Raw genomic sequence first — 21,382 nt, forward strand, 5'->3', positions numbered from 1 at the left:
CACTAATTTTAATATTGTTGTTATAAGACTGTCACATTTGGTTTAAAAATTCTCCATTAATCTTAATGGTCCAGGTTTTGAAGACTATACATGCAAATTTAGATTCATATTAGACCAACGGCTGTAAACGACTTTGACCAACAATTGAAAATGGGGCATCATTTTTTTCCTTAACTTTATATGGCACAAGCTGTGCTTATGTACAGATTGCATTCATGTTGAAAAGTCTGTCCTTGACAAATTGAGGTATAAGCAACTAAAGTAAAATATCTTCCAGCACAACATGCTCCAAGGTTTTAGCAAAGAGGAAAATCCTAACGTTAAAATGCCAAATACCATTGTAATTAGAAGCTCGGCAACCAATTCCTGCTAGCACAGTTCATAGTGTTGTGGCCCACTGGAATCAATAACCTATATGGAGTTGGAAGGATAATTAACAACAAGTTTTATTTGTGTGATTCATACTTTGCTCTCGCCCCAGCAAGTGACTGCATTCACCACATTCCAGTGCTGTTCCAGGCATGTCTGGCAGGCAGCTAGAAGCATGGTCATTTTTTTTGGATTGAGATTACTATGATGTCATAAACTGCAGTGGGGATGGGCATAGATAATTGATTTGTAGTTTTCTTGATTTAATCTAAAATAATTATGAATTTGTAGGTTTTTTGAAAAGCCTTTGTCTTAAAATATTTCACATAGTTGAAGCATCACTGATTTGTTTTAATAATTATGCTGTCTGTATTTTTGACTTTTATATTTTGCTATGTTAGAAATGATAAGGTTAGGGTTTTAAAATTTAACTTTTAGATACTGATATTAAAATATAACGTGTGGTAGCACTCTAAAGGCATGACCAATTGGAGCCAGTTTCGTTAGATTTAGTTGTCTGTTTTAGGTTTTCTCATATTTGCCGTTGGTACTTGTCCACATATTTTGGATTAATACATCCTGAAGTTTTCATCTTGTTGCTCTAGTCCCTTTTCCTCTCGTTATTTTTCATCCCCACCAAAAGAGTTTTATTTTTCTGCTTTGCAGAGCTGTGAAATAAGTAATGAACATTGCTCAGCTCTCAGTTGATGCTGTTTATGCACTCAGTATATGAAGATGGTGCAGATTTACTATCCCAAGTAGTTTTGCACATTTAACTTAGAAGACTGTCCATGAGGGATTACAGTGAACCATCTACCGCCTGTTTACTTCATGAAGCAAAGCAAACTATAGAGCCATTAAACCCTAAAAGCTAGTTCTGTATCTTCGAATAGGAACAGAAGGTTTGAGCTGCTTTGACTTACTGGTAGCGAAGATTGGTTCTGATACAAAATTTGTGTTTTATTAAGTATAGTATTAGTGTGATTAACCTTTAGTAATTAGTTTAATTAACTATAATATGCATCCTACTTCATTGGGTAGGTAGTGTATGAGAAACTGCAAATTAATTTGTCAGGACAGACTCCAAACAGACTTGTCAAGAACGGGTAGTAGGTGCAGCCTGCTTAAGTCATTACCTGAGTGTTGATTACTTTTAGTAATTAGCTTAAGAGTCAAGATTTTCTGCCCATTTTTGTTCATTTGTTAAGTGAGCCCTATTAGCTCTAAATTGCTTGTTTATTCATAATTTGCATTTGATAATATGTCTAGATCATACACTGGGTTGTGCAAATTACACTGCCTCTATCAACTTCGGAAGTTAGGAGCACGATTTTACAGTCGCTGTCTTGAGAATAATTCATTCTAAAGTTAAACTTACCATCAGCCCATTTGTACGATTTGTCAGTTATTTTGCTTATACATTTTTTAAAGTAGCAGATATTGTCCAAAATTTACAAAACATTGGAAAACTTAATTTCTTAAGTTGGAATAGTGAACAGAATGACTGCATGATTAAGGAGGTGGAGCTCTTAAACATCCAAATTACAAGTGGTCACATGCAGATCTTTTGAAGGCAAGTTGATTCAGGAGGGTTTTGGAGATTAGAGTCTGGTGACACCACTATTCTGGGAAAGGTGTGTGAGACTGGTTGACTACGTTATTTTCCAAATAATAATAAAAAAAGTAGCAAGCATAAAGGGTAGAAACATTTGCACTCAGACATGAAACCATTCACATGATCTGAATTTAGAAAATGTAAAGAACATCAACAACTTGAATGCAACAAACTTTATATTTTTATGTAGCCATTTTACACTTAGCACAGCAATTTGGCAACCTCTGTAGAGTGATGTACTCCTGTTGGAATTTTGTACTCTGAAAACACCATTGCAGACCAAATTTAGGGCAGGCAGAGAAAAGTCTACACTACACAGGCTAAAAGCTGAGCACTAATATTGAAGAGTAGCTGAATTTGGTATGTAAGCTTCAAAACAAGTGAAGGAGTTCAAATGTGTGCTCTTTGAAATTAGTAATTCCAACTGAAAATCCTTTGCTTCCAAATCGTACATTTTCACAGTTAAGCAACATTTGGAATAGAATTGCAGAGGAAGCAACATTTTACTCCTGTCTGATCTGACTAAAATTCAATCTTTATTTTACTAATGTGTTCATAAGTTTTAAATGATTTAAAATACCATGCTATCATCCAATAAAATATAAAAAAGTCTGGGCGCATATCCCCAGATCAATTTATAAACTTATGTAGAATTCTGCTCAAAATAAATTCTGCATCACCAACACTGCAAGAAATAGTTTGTGGTTTTCAACTCTTCTGGACCATATCATTGTTAACTTTGTATAAACTTAGATTGTGGGAGAGCCAGAAGCTTCAGATATTTGGAGAATCAGTGATCAAATTGCTGTTGTAACCTGACATTCTCATCAAAGCATCGTTTTTAGAGCAATTGCATTCAACACCTACAATGGACATTAATTGTCATCTCTTAATTCCCATAATATTTACCTTTTGCTCAGTATGCTCATTCAAGAGCATATTCAATTTATGACAATGAGTTTGGGATATAGTTAGATTTAAAGCTGTGCCCGTACTTATTTTGAATGTTGCATTCGTCATTCTTAAAGCTAGTTACATGGACTTTTAATTCACTATGGCTTCAATGTCATCAATAACATGAATTCTAACCTAAAATTTATATTTTAATAAAAACCTAATGATAATGGTTTAAAAATTGTGCTTGAAGTAATTTGCCTTTCCAAACCTGACCTCCTCCTAAGATAATGCTTTCATAATTACCTGCACACCTTTGGTTGATGAATGCCATGTCGGGACAGGGTTTGGGGTGGGTGTAAATAAGAGAAAACAATTTCTGTTTGCTGAATATAGCATCTTTAATGGTGTGAAACACCTTTTAGGTGCTTCATAAAAACAATGATATTAAACAAAATTTGGCACTGAGACTGGAGGAGAGGTTGGTTTGTAACGGTATCTTGAAGGGGATAGAGGATTGAGAAAGGTGGAAAAGTTCAGGCCCAAGGCAGCTGCAGACTCTGCTATCAATGCTGGAATGATGAAAATTGGAAATAAACATAACCTTTTACCATGTTGAGCCGTAGGACTAGAGCTGTGGAAGCTTGCGATGATAGAGGATTCTACGATCCAGTACACACATTTTCAGATCAAGGAATTACTGTGTTTTTGAGTCCGTGTAGACTAACTAACACAGGGTTAATGCGTGAACAGCACTTGTGCAAATTCGGATTCTGGCAACAGAGTTTTAGATGAGCTCAAATTTATGCATGGTTGAAAATGCGAGACTGACGAATGATGTCACTGTCTCACCATACAGACTTTCAACTTGGAGTAGCAGCACTTAAATAACCAGAGATCGAAGATCAGTAAATTAATCAAAGATAAATAAACATGGGATTTTGGTTTCTGGATTATCCAGTCTAGTAGTGCTTCATTATGACTTTACATTGTGTGAAACACTAGCCTCTTTGTTATGGAGGTTGTGTGTAAATAAGAAATCTTCAGATTTCTGTGGCATGAACTATGGCATTCATTTGATAATAGTTAATTTCTCTGGTTTGAAAAATGTTGATGTGCATAAATTTAATGTTTTGTCCGCATAGTTAATTTTGCAAACTGTAATTTTTGTTTATGCTAACAAATTGATATATAAATTGTGATATGGTAGATGAATGCACAGTTAAATCAGGGCCAAAGTTTTCAAAACATTTTGTTATTTTGGGGTCCCATAGTTACTCAAATCAATGTACATGCATTTCTTAAATTGTAGACAAAATAATTGGGCCTCCAGACGCATATTATTATAATATTATTCATGTAATGTGGAAACAATAAAAGCACATTCTCTGCCAACAAAACAATATAAAAACACTAGATTAGGGCCATGTAGTTACACACTTTACAGATTTCAGTACCTGTCTCCTGGTTGCCTAAAGATCAGTTATGCTGTTTTAAATACTTAAATGTATTGAATTGCTGGTTCCTAATCATAGAATTCCTAGAGTGAGGAAGCGGACCATTCAGCCCATAAAGTCCACACTGACTCTCTGAAGAATATCCCAGGTGAATCCACATTCTACCCTCCTATCCCTGTAATCCTGCATTTCCTATAGCTAATCCACTGAGCCAACATATCCCTTGACACTCTGGGTAATTTATCACAGCCAATCTACCTAACCTACACATCCTTGGACTGTGAGAGGAAACTGGAGCACCCAGAGGAAACCCATGCAGACACAGGAAAAAAGTGCAAACTCCACACAGGCAGTTGTCCAAGGGTGGAATTGAACCCATGTCCCTGGCACTATGAAGCTAACCACTGAGCCATCTTGCCACCTCAAGCATTGATTTTCACTTTCAAGTCCCTGCAGAGCTTCACCGCTCTCCCCCCACCCACCGCCCACCACAGTCTCTTCAGTATACCTCCCTATACCTTGGTACTGTATCTCACTTTCCTTCTTTAAGATATTCCTCTTTGACCAAGCCTTTAATCATCTGTTATGACACAGGGATAGCAAGCCAAACCAAATCAGTCTCGCTATCACTAGATTCGTAACAAATTAAAATAATCAGTGACCCTCAAAATGGCTTAGTTGTTCCTAACCAGACTTTACAAATAATAGACCTTAGACACCAAGTTTAAAACTTAATAATAAATTGCTAATTTTTATTTAATAATTTAACTTTAGTGGAGCACACATGAACAATAAAACAATCTAATTATGTATGATCTAAGCTCAATCTTCTTTGAATGTAAGCCCCCACTCTGTGACAGATACAGTTAAGGGATGCATTAAAATAGTAAACAAAATAATAGTAATTTCAATGATGAATACCAATCCTTCATGAAATCCTTTAACAATGGATTGTATTATAGGCACATAGGGTTGTATATATCTTGCTTGAATTCCAAAGTTACCAGTCAATCCAAACAGCTTATACAAACCTCCGGAGATTTTTACTTCTCTCAGACCGTATTTATAGAGTCATATAGATGTACAGCATGGACACAGACCCTTCAGTCCAACCTGTCCATGCCGACCAGATATCCCAACCCAATCTAGTCCCACCTGCCAGCACCCGACCCATATCCCTCCAAACCCTTCCCAATTGTATATCCATCCAAATGCCTCTTAAATGTTGCAATTGTACCAGCCACCACCACATCCTCTGGCAGCTCATTCCATACACGTACCACCCTCTGCGTGAAAAAGTTGACCCTTAGGTCTCTTTTATATCTTTCCCCTCTCACCCTAAACCTATGCCCTCTAGTTCTGGACTCCCCAATCCCAGGGAAAAGACTTTGCCTATTTACCCTATCCATACCCCTCATAATTTTGTAAACCTCTATAAGGTCACCCCTCAGCCTCCGACGCTCCAGGGAAAACAGCCCCAGTTTGTTCAGCCTCCCTATAGCTCAAATCCTCCAACCCTGGCAACATCCTTGTAAATCTTTTCTGAACCCTTTCAAGTTTCACAACATCTTTCCAATAGGCAGGAGACCAGAATTGCACTCAATATTCCAACAGTGGCCTAACCAATGTCCTATACAGCCGCAACATGACCTCCCAACTCTTGTACTCAATCCTCTGACCAATAAACATATCAAATGCCTTCTTCACTAACCTATCTACCTATGACTCTACTTTCCAGGAGTTATGAACCTGCACTGTAAGGTCTCTTTGTTCAGCAACACTCCCTAGGACCTTACTGTTAAGTCTACAAGTTCTGCTAAGATTTGCTTTCCCAAAATGCAGCACCTCGCATTTATTTGAATTAAACTCCATCTGCCACTTCTCAGCCCATTGGCCCACCTGGTCCAGATCCTGTTGTAATTTGAGGTAACCCTCTTCGCTGCCCACTACAACTCCAATTTTGGGGTCATCTGCAAACTTACTAGCTCTACCTCTTATGCTCACATCCAAATCATTTATGTAAATGACAAAAAGTAGAGGGCCCAGCACCGATCCTTGTGGCACTCCACTGTTCACATGCCTCCAGTCTGAAAAACAACCCTCCACCATCACCCTCTGTCTTCTACCTTTGAGCCAGTTCTGTATCCAAATGGCTCGTTCTCCCTGTATTCCATGAGATCTAACCTTGCTAATCAGTCTCCCATGGGAAACCTTATCGAACGCCTTACTGAAGTCCATAATAGAGCATATCTTTTCTTTTCTGAAAACTTTAAACAAGTTGATAACTGGAGAATAACTAAAGAAAGCCACACCAAAAAAAAAACAACTTCTAAGTCTGACGGTTTTTAAAGCAAGTCTGTCCAAAAGTCCAATCAGCACTAATTCAATCTATCTTTTTCAAAGTTCTCTATGGTTGGCTGGCCAGTTTTCTTGATTGACCAATTGAACACTTCGGGCATAAGCCCTTCATCATTAATCCGCCTGATGAAGGGCTTTTGCCCGGAACGTCGATTCTCATGCTCCTTGGATGCCACCTGAGCTGCTGTGCTTTTCCAACACCACACTCGCAACTCTGATCTCCAGCATCTGTGGTCCTCACTTTCTCCTGAATAATTGAACAACCAACCAGCTGTCAGTTCCTGAACATCATTTTACTTCTGCACCAACAGTGTTCTTAGAGCAATAATTAACCTGCATTATCTTTCTTGGCCAATTCCCAACAAAAAATGTCAATCTTTTGTTCACTTTTTGATGAAAACAAGTTGCTGTTCAAAGTTTCAAGCCACATGAGAAAAGTAAAAGAAAATAGTGATGGTCTTGACACGCCTGCCCTGATACCTTCATTACTTTGGTGCTATGCTGTTTTTATAATGCTTTTCAAAAGCACGTTGAACAGTTTCATTTCTTTAGAGGTGTGTTATAAATGTAATTTGCTGTTGTTTCCATATTTGTAGTAATAAAAACAGATAAGTGAGATGCCTGTAGATTTGCCAACTTGTAAGTGCAAAATGCTGATAATATCTTGGTTTGTGATTATGTTCAGTGAAGACTCTGTTTCAGAACTAATCTGTTGCTTTCAATATACCAGTATCAATAATTATTTGCAATAACAATTTTGTAGAATTAACAACTATATCTTTCTGCTTTTTAAAAGCTAAAAGTTGTGGGAAAGGGTTATCCTACTTAGAACACAATGTCAATCTAGGATTTATAAAATGTGTGATTTGGGCTAATTAGCTGGTTGATTTCCCTCTTTTTGCATATCCTGTGGTCTATGTAACATTGCCATCTGCTTCCTTTCATTGGTCTTCGCTGGACCCAATATGATCTGGACACTAACTGGCTATATTGACGCCAACTACAATAATTGTTGCTGCCTTTGAAAACAGGGGAAGAATTTAAAGGAATGTAAATAGGTTTATGACTGTTAGAACTTTCATTGCTAAGTTCAACTGTAAAACTGACATTGTTGCAATAGTGTGTGATCTCGTTAAATCTGAACGCCTGTATCTCTTCTGTAGGTGCTTGATTTCTAAGTTTGAAAGGCATCTCTCAATTGTTTTCATGAAAAAAACTTAGACTAATCAGCATTTTAGAGTTTTGTCTGAATGCTGCAGCATTCTTGAATAGTAATTGCTGTCTTGAACTAACTATAATTAATTTACAAAATATTATGGTTTCCACACTGAAACTGAACCAGTTTTCCACACAGCATTTTACTTTGGTTCAAACTATGATTTGAGCAAATAAGTGTCTAAATTTGCTGCAATTGGATGGGGGAAATGGGACTTGGCGTTTACAGTATCTCTGATCACACTGGAGAAAGAAACATCATAAGAAAGACTTGATAAATGATGCTAGAGGAGAGAATTTTCTTGAAAAGAAATTGCTTTTTAAGTTAGTTGCTTCGTTGATTTTTATATTTGACATGTGAACCTCTCCTTTTTCTCTTCTCAGTTCAAGTCGGTTTTTAGGTCCTATTCGCAGGACTTTGTTCCTCACCATCACACCTCTGCATCTCCTTCTCTCTGCACTATCACCTCCCACTTTCCAGCTGTACACCAATCGAGGAGCTCTGATCTAACTTTACCGGGCTCGACTGGCATATTGAAAGCTGCGGAACTGCTGGAATGCTCTCATGACAATGCAAAGCCTGTTCCTGTCTGCCTCCCTCCTGAATCTGCTTTTCCCACTTCTCTCCAAACTTCCTCGGTGAGAACTACTTATAAATGCTTCAGTGCTTTACAGTCCTGCATTCTTATTAAAATATCCCTTAAACTGTGATGGATTTGGTTGATGTCTTAGTATTTATTACTCCACTTGCATCATTCAAGCTTGCTTCCTTTAGTCTTCAGTTGCTTGATTTTTTTTTAAGTGGAATGTTTGCAAGGTCTCCTTAGCATTCAAAAGCAAACTGTTTACTAGTAAGGAGTTCAACTTGATTTGAATTGTATTAAGACCGATTTCACAGAAAGGACTGTGAAAACAGTTGAAGAATCACATACGGTAAAGCATAATGGGCACATTCTGTATACTTTCTACCATAATTAACAGAACTCCAATCATTACATATCACTATTTAGTATACAAACTATGCTTGGGTTATAAACTTTTAAAGTTGTTCAGTTATGCTAGAGGCCCACACTTAGTAGGCACTACAGAAGGACCCAAATATTGAATGACTTGCCTAATAATATTTGAGGGAAGGATTGATAACTAATGAAGATGGAATTATTTAAATATGCTCAAGGAACTAGAAGCATCAATTGGAATGAAGGCTGATGTAGCGTTATCAGAAATGTGGTTTTAGCCGTTTGTAAAGTTGAGAGTTTAATTGTTCTGGCTACAACATTGTCAAAGTTGATGTTGGGGATTTAAGTTGAGACTCAAATTTCCATTTGTAAAGATTATTCAAACTGAGAAATTATATTGAATTTTGCTGATCACCACATTTTAGTCTACACATACTACAAGGGAGAAACTTAATTAATTTGCTGTCTTTCTTTATTGGTTTTGCTCGTGCCCCACACACAGTCAAATATTTACTGCACATAAGGAGGTTCCTGGTCTCCTTGTTAGCTCTTTGTGAGTACAGCCCAACTGGTCGCATATTTCTGCCCTTTCCCTGTAACCCTGAAATCTTGTTCGCTTCGTGATTATCCAAGTCCATTTTGAAAGCTTGTACTCTCTTTCCCCCGTCCCTCCTCATACTCAGCAAATACATTTTGGATCCTAATCTCTAGTTTGTGAAAATGCTTTTCCTCATGTTATCATTGTTTTCTTTTTGCAAATTGTCTTAAATCTGTTTCTCGTGTCTTTTCATTAATGGGAACACTCTATGTACTCTGTTTAGAGATTTCATGACTTTGAACAGAGATTTTATAGAAGTATTCAACTTTCTCTGAGGAAATGGAAAATAATTTCACCTGTCCATCCTTGTATTTGAAGTTCCTTGTCCCGTTCTTATTAAGCTTTACTATAGTCTCCCTAAACTGCATCCACTGTACCCCAGACAAGGCTAAGCCAGAGTTTTACCTTTTATTTTCATTAACCTATTTTTATAATCAACCTGTTCAGAGATGTTGTTAGACACCTCTGGAACAGGTGGGACTTAAAGCTGGGCCTCCCGGTCCAGGGCTTGGAACACCACCACTGCACCATAAGAGGGCTCTCTGTTTTTAATCAACTTGTTCAGATGTGTAATGACACACCTCTAAAGCAAGTGGGGTTTGAACCCAGGCCTTCCAGTTCAGAGGTAGGGTCAATGCCACAGCACCATAAGAAACCCATATCCACAAACCAGAGTTTTATAAATATTCTTCATAATACAGTCCTCATGTTCCCCTCCTTCATAATATCATTGATTCTAAATTGACCTCTAAAGTCGCAAGCAAGCTGTTCAGTTATATCAAATAATTAATGAGCATGACAATTAATGTTACATCCTGAGGACTAATTTAAATGCAGGAGATGATTTGAAAAACAAAGATCTGGCAGTGCAATTCAAAAATGTAAATGTGTTGATATAATCAAAGAAAGTAAAGATTTGTACATTTGCACAGCTGTTGATTGGACCACAGCTGTAGTTTGGTGTGTAGATCTGGCATCTCATGAATTCTCATGTCCAGTCAATGTAACTTTGAAAGATCTACTTCTATGATGCAATTATAAAGATTCAAATTTGTGGTTTTTCTCAGTTATATAGTGAAAGTTACGGGAGGTTACTGAGGAAATTTTCGAGGATGTGTAATCAACAATTGCTTCATGCTTAGGTCTTAGGTAACACACACACGAGCTTGAGAATATGGGTAGAACAACAAAGGATGCAGTTAGATTTTTTTTTCATGGCCATTGCAGTAAAGCATTTAATAGCTATCACAACAAAACAGAAGTAAATTGGGTTTTAAAAAAAGAGTGATGCAAGGAACTAGGATTTAAATGGATAGCTTGAGTTAAAAATGTATCAGCAGCATGGACCTGATGGAAAGTATAACCTGCTGCAGTACTGTAATTTCTGTGATTCTATGACTCACTGGGCAGATGTTTGTCCCATTGGTTCGTGCTGATTTTAAGTTGAGGCCTCTGAGGTATATTCTGTCCTCAAGTCTGTTTATTTTAATTTCAATTGCCATTTTTTGAGAAATTTAAAAGTCATGCTGATCTGAACTTGGTTTGTAAATGGTTTTAGAAACCCTATCTTTTTTGTGCTTATTTGTTGTGAAATCTTAAATAATAATGTTTTTGTCTTGGGCCAAACAGTGAAGCTGATGGTTAAAGCTTTTTATCCCCAAGAAAAATGCAAAATGTTTAACAATTATTAAACTCTCTTTGGATATTTATCCACTAATGATTGAATTGTTTGTGCTTAAATTGAATTTGAATTAAACAATGTAAATAACACACTGCAAATTTAGGTTTAAAAAGTTGATTCAGATTAGTTAATCAGACCATTTTGAGAGGAATAAACTGGGTGTTAATGTCAAATTTTCATTAAATCAGAGCTTATTGTTGGTTGTTTCTGGGATGTAATTTGATGCAAGGTTTGTAGTCAGGTTGAGGTTTAGGGTGTAGGTTTGCTCGCTGAGCTGTCGGTTTGGTATCCAGACGTTTGATTACCTGGCTAGGTAACATCATCAGTGGTGACCTCCAAATGAAGCGAAGCTGTTGTCTCCTGCTTTCTATTTATATGTTTGTCCTGGATGGGGTTCCTGGGGTTTGTGGTGATGTCAATTCCTGTTCGTTTTCTGAGGGGTTGATAGATGGTATCTAGATCTATGTGTTTGTTTATGGCGTTGTGGTTGGAGTGCCAGGCCTCTAGGAATTCTCTGATATGTCTTTGCTCAGCCTGTCCCAGGATAGATGTGTTGTCCCAGTCGAAATGGTGTTTTGTTTTTCATCCGTATGTAGGGCTACGAGGGAGAGAGGGTCATGTCTTTTTGTGGCTAGCTGGTGTTTGTGTATCCTGGTGGCTAACTTTCTTCCTGTTTGTCCTACGTAGTGTTTGTGGCAGTCCTTGCAAGGCATTTTGTAGATGACATTGGTTTTGTCCATGGGTTGTACTGGGTCTTTTAAGTTTGTTAGTTTTTGTTTGAGTGTTGGTGGGAGCCAGGAGCCCCCCCCCCCTCAGACCCATAGTCTCACTACCTGGAACACCAACTTACAGACTGGCCAAAGAACGACATGCAAGACTGAAATACCTAGTAGAAGAGTTACAGCACTCCATCCACTCCACCCAGGAATTCCTAAAAATCATCAAAAACACCAAAAAAGAGGAAGACGAAACAATGATCTCATTCGATGTAACAGCACTGTTCACCTCCATCAACATCGACCTGGCAAAGGAAACACTTACCACACTTTTAGAAGAGACCATCACACACACCCCAACCACCATCAATCACATTACCAACGAAAACATCATGAAGCTAGTGTGCCTCACCACCCACTTCACCTTCAACAACATAATCTACAAACAAACCAACGGCACACTCATGGGATCTCCACTATCAGATTCATAGCAGAAGCGGTAATGCAAAGACTAGAACAAACAGTCCTACCAACATCATCAACAACACCCTCACAGGCATAAAGTTCACCAAGGAGGAAGAAACCGAAAATAAACTCTCATTCCTGGACGTCACAGTTGAAAGAAAAGACAATGGAGAAGTACAAACCTGCGTATACAGAAAACCGACAAACACTGACCAAATACTTAACTACACCAGCAACCATCCCAACACACGCAAACGAAGTTGTATCAGAACACACTTTCAACGAGCCACCACACACTGCAGCACAGACGAACTTCGGAAAACAGAGGAGAACCACCTATACAACGTATTCAAGAAGAACGGATACTAAAAAAAATACAGTCCGCAGATTCCTCAGGAACAAACCACAACAAGCAGACCAAACACAGCCAGAAACCCTAACCATCTTACCATACATCAAAGAAGTCTCAGAAATGACAGCCAGACTACTAAAACACCTCGGAATCCTAGTAGCACAAAAACCCACCAACACACTCAAACAAAAACTAACAAACTTAAAAGACGCAGTACAACCCATGGACAAAACCAACGTCATCTACAAAATTCCATACAAGGACTGCCACAAACACTACGTAGGACAAACAGGAAGAAAGTTAGCCACCAGGATACGCTAACACCAGCTAGCCACAGAAAGACACGACCCTCTCTCCCTCGTAGCCCAACACACGGATGAAAAAAAACACCATTTCGACTGGGACAACACATCTATCCTGGGACAGGCTAAGCAAAGTCATATCAGAGAATTCCTAGAGGCCTGGCACTCCAACCACAACGCCATAAACAAACACATAGATCTACCATCTATCAACCCCTCAGAAAACGAACAGGAAATTACATTACCACAAACCCCAGGAACCCCATCCAGGACAAACATATAAATAGAAAGCAGGAGACAACAGCTTTGCTTCACTGATGATGTTACCTAGCCAGATAATGAAACGTCTGGATACCAAACCTACATCTCAGCGAGCAAACCTACATCCTAAATATAATTTGATGTTGGTGATAAGGCATCAAGGTTTCTCAGTAGTGACATAACTGCTGCTCAATTGACTTTACATATTTAGAGCCTGTAATGTAGAATGTACTTGTGCAGTCCTCTTGTTGCATTTTTAATACAAGGGGAAAGAGATGATAATGCGTGGATTTATTTCTTGCATTGAAATTTTCCAAACATCGAGGTTGCTGGGTAAAGCTGCTCGTGGCTTTCCCAGTTTGAGCTGTACAGTGGTGTAGTACAAGCCCAGGTAGTTCAAATTTACTACTAAGCACTGCAGTGTTTGAAACAGTATAGTTAGTTATTTAAAGCGCATGGGGCATTATATGATTAAACAACTTGGAAGCAGCTATTTTCTGGAATAACTGCTAAGCAGTGATTCTCAATGAATGATTCTTTTTTATGACTCAGTCAGTTGGCTGTGTTTTTGATGCACCTTTTGCCAGTGGTAATATGTAAGTAGATATGGTGAGTAGTTTGTTGCACAGAGATGTTCTTTGAAGGAAAGTTCAGCAAATATGCTAGAAAACTAGTGGATAGGTAAATAATTCAGGAATTAGAACTAAACAAAGGAAATAGTTAATTTGCGGGTTTAAAACCAGAGTATCCTTGACCTTTTGAAAGGGACGGACAAAATAAAAACTGTTTCACAGTTGTCAGGATCAGCTGAGCTCTTAAATCCAATCTCAAATTAATTAAAACGTTGTCTAATTGTTTAGCTTGCAAATCGGTAAATTTATGGAATTCCAGTCAAATGAAACTTTCTTTTTTCTAAAAATGTTTTTGGATTTTATTTTATTGGGAAGATGTCTTTTTATTTAGTTTTTATTTTGCTTGGTTCAACCAAATTAATTGTTTTCATTGAGTCAAAATAGGGGCTAAATAGCACACAGGATTCGTAAGAGGAAAGGAATTGCAGGCATGTTGAATCTCGTCATTAATTTCCAAGCATGATCAGGCTGAGCTAATAGCAAGCGATTTCAATTCACGTTTTTCCTGATGTTCTGTCGAGCTGATTCTTTGTAATTTTGATGGATCAGTTGAACCTGAAAACTGGGAATCCTAATCATTCCTCTATGTCTAGGTGCATTTTCTTGAAATGTAAATGTTTGCCCTTGCCTTTGTTTCATGTCTGAGTTACACACGACTGGCTGTTAACACATCCAAGCATTGCTGATCTGTAATTCTGTGGAAACAATTCCATTAATTTGCCTGAAGCACTGCCTGTTTTAGAAGACCTCTATAAATAGGTTTGCTTCAAATGTGCAATCCTAACACCACTCCGAGCTGATCCATGTTGTGGGGAAATATCTTGCATTATGACTCATTACAAACACTGTGTTCATTTGTTATACATTTTGTTGAGTTGATGGTCATACTACCAATCATTCTATTTACATTAATATCTACTTTGATTTTCAAGAGCACATTTACTTTCCACAAGTTTTGTATTCTTATGTACAGCATCTGTTAGCAAAGTTATCATTTTTGCAAGTTAGAGGCCAACTAGAGAAACAACAAAAAGGTAGATAGTTGATTATGAATAAGCCCAAGGAATGGTAACAATCATGGTATGAATGTTCTGTTTCAAAATGGAATGCTCACATACTGACTGAGATATGTGTGAAGCAATAACTTCTTTTTAAGTGTTGAATATCAACTTTTTTTTGGCCATAGGCATTATCTTAACTACTTCAGCAAGTCACAGTTAGGCTGTCCTGTAGCCCAGGTTCACCGCTGCTCAGATTACCATTTAATTCACTGAGTTCATGATCGATATAGATGCTTTGCATTTTACTGCATGTGATATTTACGTACTAAATATAAGTAATATTTATTTTGCTCCCTATTGAAAAACTTTAAGAGGAATGCTGTGAAATTTGAAGACTGAATTGCAAATGATTTGTTTATAAATTTGTTTAAAATCGATTGTGAAAAGGCATTATTAAGACTTGTTAAAATTCTCAACTGGTTTTTGGATACTGTTTTGATGAGAAGTGTATCACAGAGCAGTTGGACTATGTTTTATAAAACGCAGCCTGTTAAGCCAGGTATTTAGTATCTGAGATGTGTGTTGAAACTTGTAACTTTGGGGCCCTTAGAACCCTCTCAATTTGTGTTTTTTTTGGGGGAGTATAGTGTAGAAAGAATGAGAGATAAAAGAAAAAAAAGTAGACTGACATTTTGTGGGGACCATTCATCAGAAGTCTAATTTCAGGCACATAAGGGTGAATCCAGTCTTCATGGTATTGTAGAGATGCTCCTCATTGTTGAATATCAGCAACTGCGAGGTAGAATGAGAGAAGAATCACTTTACTAATGTATTTCAGTTATAAATTTATGGACTAGTGAAAAAGTGAAGGTCCTTACTTGGGCCATCTTGCTGTCCCAAGTGAAATAAGCTGCACATCAGTGGAGGCATGATAAACATGTGGGTGATTAGAAAAATAAATTGTGTAGCAGAGCATCTTATATACCCTTGGAAATGAATAGTAATTGGGTGCATCGTGGAGTTTACACTGAAGGTTTAAGTCTGAGTAACTGAATTTATCTGTGTTGATTATGATCTTAAATTTGGAAACCATTGTGCATGGAAACAGGAGCGTGTATCTTGAGACCTTATGGTCTTGTCTCCTGTAGAGCGAGAGCAATAGTGATGATGCTGGTGAGGGTGAATACGTGAATCTGTATTCGTCCAACCACACCAATGGAGACCTCTCTCACCCAGAAGCAGTAAGTAGCTTCACAAGCATGTTGCATAATTGCTGCTTGGCTGTAGAGGAAAGCATGCTAGGAATGGTCTTTTATTGTGCTTCTCATATCATTGTGCTGTGCCACTCATCAGTAAAAATTAACACCCCAACCAGTGACCATTCTTCTTTTTGATTTTCCCCTTCTTAACTGGTATCTCATGAAAAATTTGAGACAAAAAACCAAGCAGGTGCAGATGCTGGAAATCAGAAACAAAAGCAGAAATTGCTGGGAAAAACCCAGCAGTTCTGGCAGTATCTGCGAAGAGAAAGCAAAGTTAATGTTTCCGGTTCGGTGACCCTCCTTCAGAACCTGAAGGATCCCTGAACCCAAAACATTTACTCTGCTTTTTCTCTACAGATGATGTCAGAACTGCCGAGTTTTTCCAGCATTTGCTGCTTTTGTCACATGAAAAATTTGTCTGGTATCTCCAGTGCAGTTGGAAAGTTTAGTTGTCACCCATGGTCAAGAAGCTACGCTTTTTTTCCCAGATTACTTTAGTTTGAGTTTTAATTGACGATATCTATAAACTAACAGTTGGCATTTGAAGCAAACATGGGCCAACTTCTAATTGATATGTAACATTTTATGAACAGATCAGTGTAGTACCCTTTAAGATCGCCTGCATGTGTGATTCACTGCTCCATCCTGCAATAATCTGCAACCTGAAAGCATTACTAAAAAATGCAGCACGGCACAACACTTCAATGCAATATCATAGATACGATCACACAACATCATCCAACCTTTAATTTCTGGTCCAAAAAAATTTTCAATGGGCTCACATCAACCATGATGACATAATGCTAGTCTAGATGTCAAGACAATGTTATTACATCTAACATTTGAATTTGAGGTGCATACAGGAGAAGAGTGACCATGTTCTATTTATTTGTTCTCCTGCTATGCAATGGTCCAATTAAGCTGAGAAGCAAATAGACAATTTCTACATTCCTACCCAACATTTCTAAAAGCAAGTCATCAATCTTGCACGACTTACAACATTTACAGCAGGGAATAAAGCATATTCACTGCAAGGAACAATAAAACAATACCATCTTGTGTAACTGACTTGCTTTGCCTGCACACAATACAGAATTGATTCATGGTATTCCAGTCATGGATCAAACATATAGTCAATAAGTCTCTGGTTGTTGGTATTGATGGTATAGCTGCTTATAGATAATGAACCTTTAATATGCCACTTAATGCTACATATATAACTGCTTGCATGGAGAATGGCTATGATCATTGGACTGCTTTCTGTCATGGCCACAATTATGAAAATGGATTTGATTGGCTTTCTTCTCCAGCTTTTCTGCATGAGAATATATTGAAATGTAGGGTTCTCAGTAATAGTAAGTGTGTAGCTAATTACTTATTAGTTGCACCAAATGAATAACCCGTGACAGAAATTTTTCTTATGTACATGCGACTATAGGCACTAATTGTTCAATTATGCCTATCATTGATTCTTTTGTATTGTGCACTACTTTAATCTTAAATGATGTTGCATAATACTTACACATTGAAGGCTAAGCACATATCCATTTAATTTGGTGTGATAATTGATTGGGTTGAACTGGTTCTGTTCTAACTCTGAATGCTCTATGGCAAACTAATCAATTTTTTGGTTCCTTCTTATAATGGAAATATAATATGCCTTAATTGATGAAGCTGCTTACTAGGGGATAAAATACCCACTTCGTATTTTGAAGGAACAGCACTGTTCTCTGTTTGGAGAATTTGCCAGTAATTTGGTAATGCTAGGTATAAAATTTGCTGTCCTGAAAATTGTGTATATTATCCTCTATGTTACTGATTTGCCTATTTGACGGCTATTTTGTGATGTTTGGTAATTGGAGGCTACTCCACTAACTTTACAAAGCTAGTTTGGGTACTAAAATCTATTGCCACTTGAACTATGTTCTTGTGTTGACTAATATTTACCAAAAATGATTTTCTGCATATTTCTGATATAGTTTGAATTACAGAGCTATGGAACAGTCTTCATTTAACAAATTTCTGTAGAGTTCACCATGTTACCTACTTACTGATAATCCTATTTGTTGCAGGGAACCTTGACATCAACTATAAGATGTTGAGAAGTTCACATTATTAGTTTTCTTACTCAGATTGGAGAAGGTTCTATAATTCTGTATGTTTCTCAGGTTTGCAATATTTGGTATTGAATATTAGCAGAACGTCATTTTTGTACATTGTACAGTAGTCAACTGATAATAAAAGTTCATATTTCTTGTGAAGGAGAAATCTAGTGTTAGATAGTTATCGACCATTTTTATTCTTTTTTTCTGGCTATTCAGGAAATACCGATGTGTGCCGATGCTGTAAGTGATACCATCTTTAACATTTGGCTTAGATTACTGTAGTACAGATATACCCAGCAATTTCTAACAATTTTTTGGACAGTATAATCATCAGTAGACAATGCTTGGAAATGGCAGTACTTATGTTGTAGCATTGAAAACATTGAAACAATTGCTGCTTGATTGTTAGCTAAGTGGTTTGCAATTTTCTTTAACATAGTTTGTTTCTCCCCACCTCAGGATTCTGTAGGGTCTCTGAGTGAACAAGAGATTCTTCATCATAACTGTCCAAAATCAGCTAACGAAAAGGAAAACCAAAATCAAGACAGAGATGACAGGTGAGCAAAAACCTATATCCATATTTCAAACTGTAGAAATCGCAGAGAGGCCATTCAACCTGTCGTGTCTGCTCCAATTGAACAAACTGGCTGCCCATTCTAATCACACAGACCAGCATCTGGTCCATAGTCTTGCAGCTTTCAGACACTTCAGGTGCAGATCCATATTTGTTTCAAATGAGCTGAGGGTTTCACCTTAACCACAAATTGAACAGTGGATTCCAGACACCCGCCACTCTGGGTGAAGAGTTTACATTTCTCATGTCTCTTCTAATCCTCCTACCATTTAACTTAAATCTGTACTCCTAGTAATTGTCTTCTCTTCTAGGAGAAACAGGCCTTGTTTGTACACTCCAACTAAGTGACCTCTCAGCCTTCTCTGTTCTAAAGAAAATGACTATATCCAATCCCAACATTCCTTAAACCTGTATTAAACAGAGCATTCCATATTCCTCCTCCTCTTAATGCCTTCATTACCTGTCATGTCACATTCAGGAACCTGTGAACATGCAAGGCCAGGTGTCTCACTTGCTTTCCTCTTACACTCTCCCATTTATCATATATTCCCTTGCTTATTTTGCTCTCGCCTCATGCATAACCTCGCCCTTCTCGGAGTTGAATTCCATTGCCACTTTTCTACCCACTCCAGCCAAATCATTGATATCTTCCTGCAGTCGACAGATATCCTCTTTACAATCAGTTACCTGGCCAGGACTTCTTTCCAATCATGCTTCCCACACTTAAGTCTAAATCATCAATATGTATCACCAGCAACAATGGATCCAAAACTGATATAGCTGTGTAACGCTATTGGAAACCACTTTCCATTCATAAAATTATCCCTCGATCATTTCCCTTTATTTTCTGTCACTGAGTCAAGTTTGGATCCAACTCATTACATTCCCATGTATCCCATGAGCTTTTATTTTTCTTATCAATCTGCCATATGGTATGTCATTTAAATATCTTAATAAAATCCATATTGAATCCCCTTCACTACCCTCATCAATCCTCCTCATTATTTACTATCAAAATTTAATTAAGTTAGTAGAGGTACAACCTTCCCTTAATAAAGCTAGTCTAAATAACTCCGATTTAGGCCATGCCCCTCCAAGTAACAGTTGATCCTAGCTCTAAATATTGATTCCTATAATTTGCCTGTAATGAGGTCAGACTGGTATAATTAATTGAACTATCTCTTGCACCTTTTTTTGGATAATAGTACAATGTTGCAAACCACCAATCCTCTAATATCTTGCCTATATCTAGTGAGGATTGAAAAGTTATCAAAAAATAACTTTGAACTAAATTCATTCTGAGTTATAATACTCACGTTTGATTATCTGCTGTCACTTGTGTGCACAAAAAATTTTGGTCCTAATACTGTAATAGGCATTTTTGACATGAAGGAGTTTTGTTGAATTTTTATGAATAAAAGATGTTTTCATTCTGTTGGTGATTTGCTCACAGAAAAGTCCATTGGAATCTGCCTTCTAATTCTAAAACTATTAAATTTTGCTATTTACTTCACATTGTAAGTAATATATTTCAAGATGTTAGCTTCAAGTTTAAAATTCAGTGTGAAGTGAAGTTGATTTCATGTTGACATGTATATTTACATGTATGAAACAAAAACAAACATGAAAAAGAGATGGTGAGATATATATAGAGAGCTTTGGAAAGTAGGGCTTAAACAGCTGAAAGTTCTATGCAGGCTTTGGAAGCCACAGTTATAAGAACATTGGGCCAGATGGTGGGCAGATAGGTGCCAAATGAAAGTGCGATATGGAGAAGTGTGAGGTCATACATTTTGCTAGCAAGAACATGAAGAGACAGTTTAGAAATGAACAGCATTACTCTAAAGGGTGTGCAGGAATATATCTGTATAAGCCATTAAAGCTGTCAGGCCAAGCGATGAGAGCAGTTAGTAAAGCATACAGTTTCCTAGGTAGGAGCAAATTGATGGTGATGCTAGAATCTATATTGAAAGCAAAAAAAGCTAGAAATCAGTGGGTCAGCCAGCACCCATGGAGAGAAAGCAAGCTTACATGGAGTCTAGATGACTCTTCATCAGAGCTACACTCTGAACAGTCATCTCGACTCAACATTAGCTTGCTCTCACTCCATGGATGTGGCCTAACCTGCTATGATTTCCAGCCTTTTTTATTTTAGGGCAATTTCTTCAGCTTTTTATTAATAAATGCATAGAGTGCAAGAGCAAGGAGGTTATGCTGAACTTGAATAAAATATTAATTAGATCTCAGCTGGAATATTGTGTACACAATAATTTGCATTCTTTTTGAATTACAGTGAGTGTGGAAGACATCTATGAGAATGGTTCTTTGTGAGGGGGGAGTTTCGGTTATGAGGATAGATGCTCAAAGTTGAGACTGTTAGTTTTCTTCACTCCAAGGAAAACAAAGATAAGATTTGACTAAAGTTTTTTAAATCAGGAAGGTCTGGATAAAGTACACAGAGAAGCTATTCCCACTCGTAAAAGAATAGAGACTGAGAGGATACAAATTTAAAGTTATTTGCAAAAGAAGGAAATGAAGTGTGAGGAAAAAGACTTTTGGCCTGGAG

The 21,382-nt window shown here is 37.5% G+C and overlaps 1 protein-coding gene across 9 annotated transcripts in view; it reads left to right on the top strand.

Annotated features, from left to right (window-relative positions):
* The window catches only part of LOC122564907 (rap guanine nucleotide exchange factor 1-like), a 243,172-nt gene that overhangs the window by 179,939 nt on the left and 41,851 nt on the right, over positions 1–21,382 (top strand). For 5 of the 9 annotated variants that reach the window (XM_043720352.1, XM_043720354.1, XM_043720351.1 and 2 more), the window contains 4 exons: positions 8,293–8,547; positions 16,024–16,116; positions 18,459–18,482; positions 18,702–18,799. In XM_043720352.1, the coding sequence (XP_043576287.1) occupies positions 8,293–8,547; positions 16,024–16,116; positions 18,459–18,482; positions 18,702–18,799 (470 nt within the window). The remainder of the gene's footprint in view (positions 1–8,292; positions 8,548–16,023; positions 16,117–18,458; positions 18,483–18,701; positions 18,800–21,382) is intronic. The other 4 variants (XM_043720356.1, XM_043720358.1, XM_043720359.1 and 1 more) reach the window with 4 other exon arrangements.

The sequence above is a fragment of the Chiloscyllium plagiosum genome, chromosome 30, assembly GCF_004010195.1.
Source record: "Chiloscyllium plagiosum isolate BGI_BamShark_2017 chromosome 30, ASM401019v2, whole genome shotgun sequence".
Classification (NCBI taxonomy): domain Eukaryota; kingdom Metazoa; phylum Chordata; class Chondrichthyes; order Orectolobiformes; family Hemiscylliidae; genus Chiloscyllium; species Chiloscyllium plagiosum.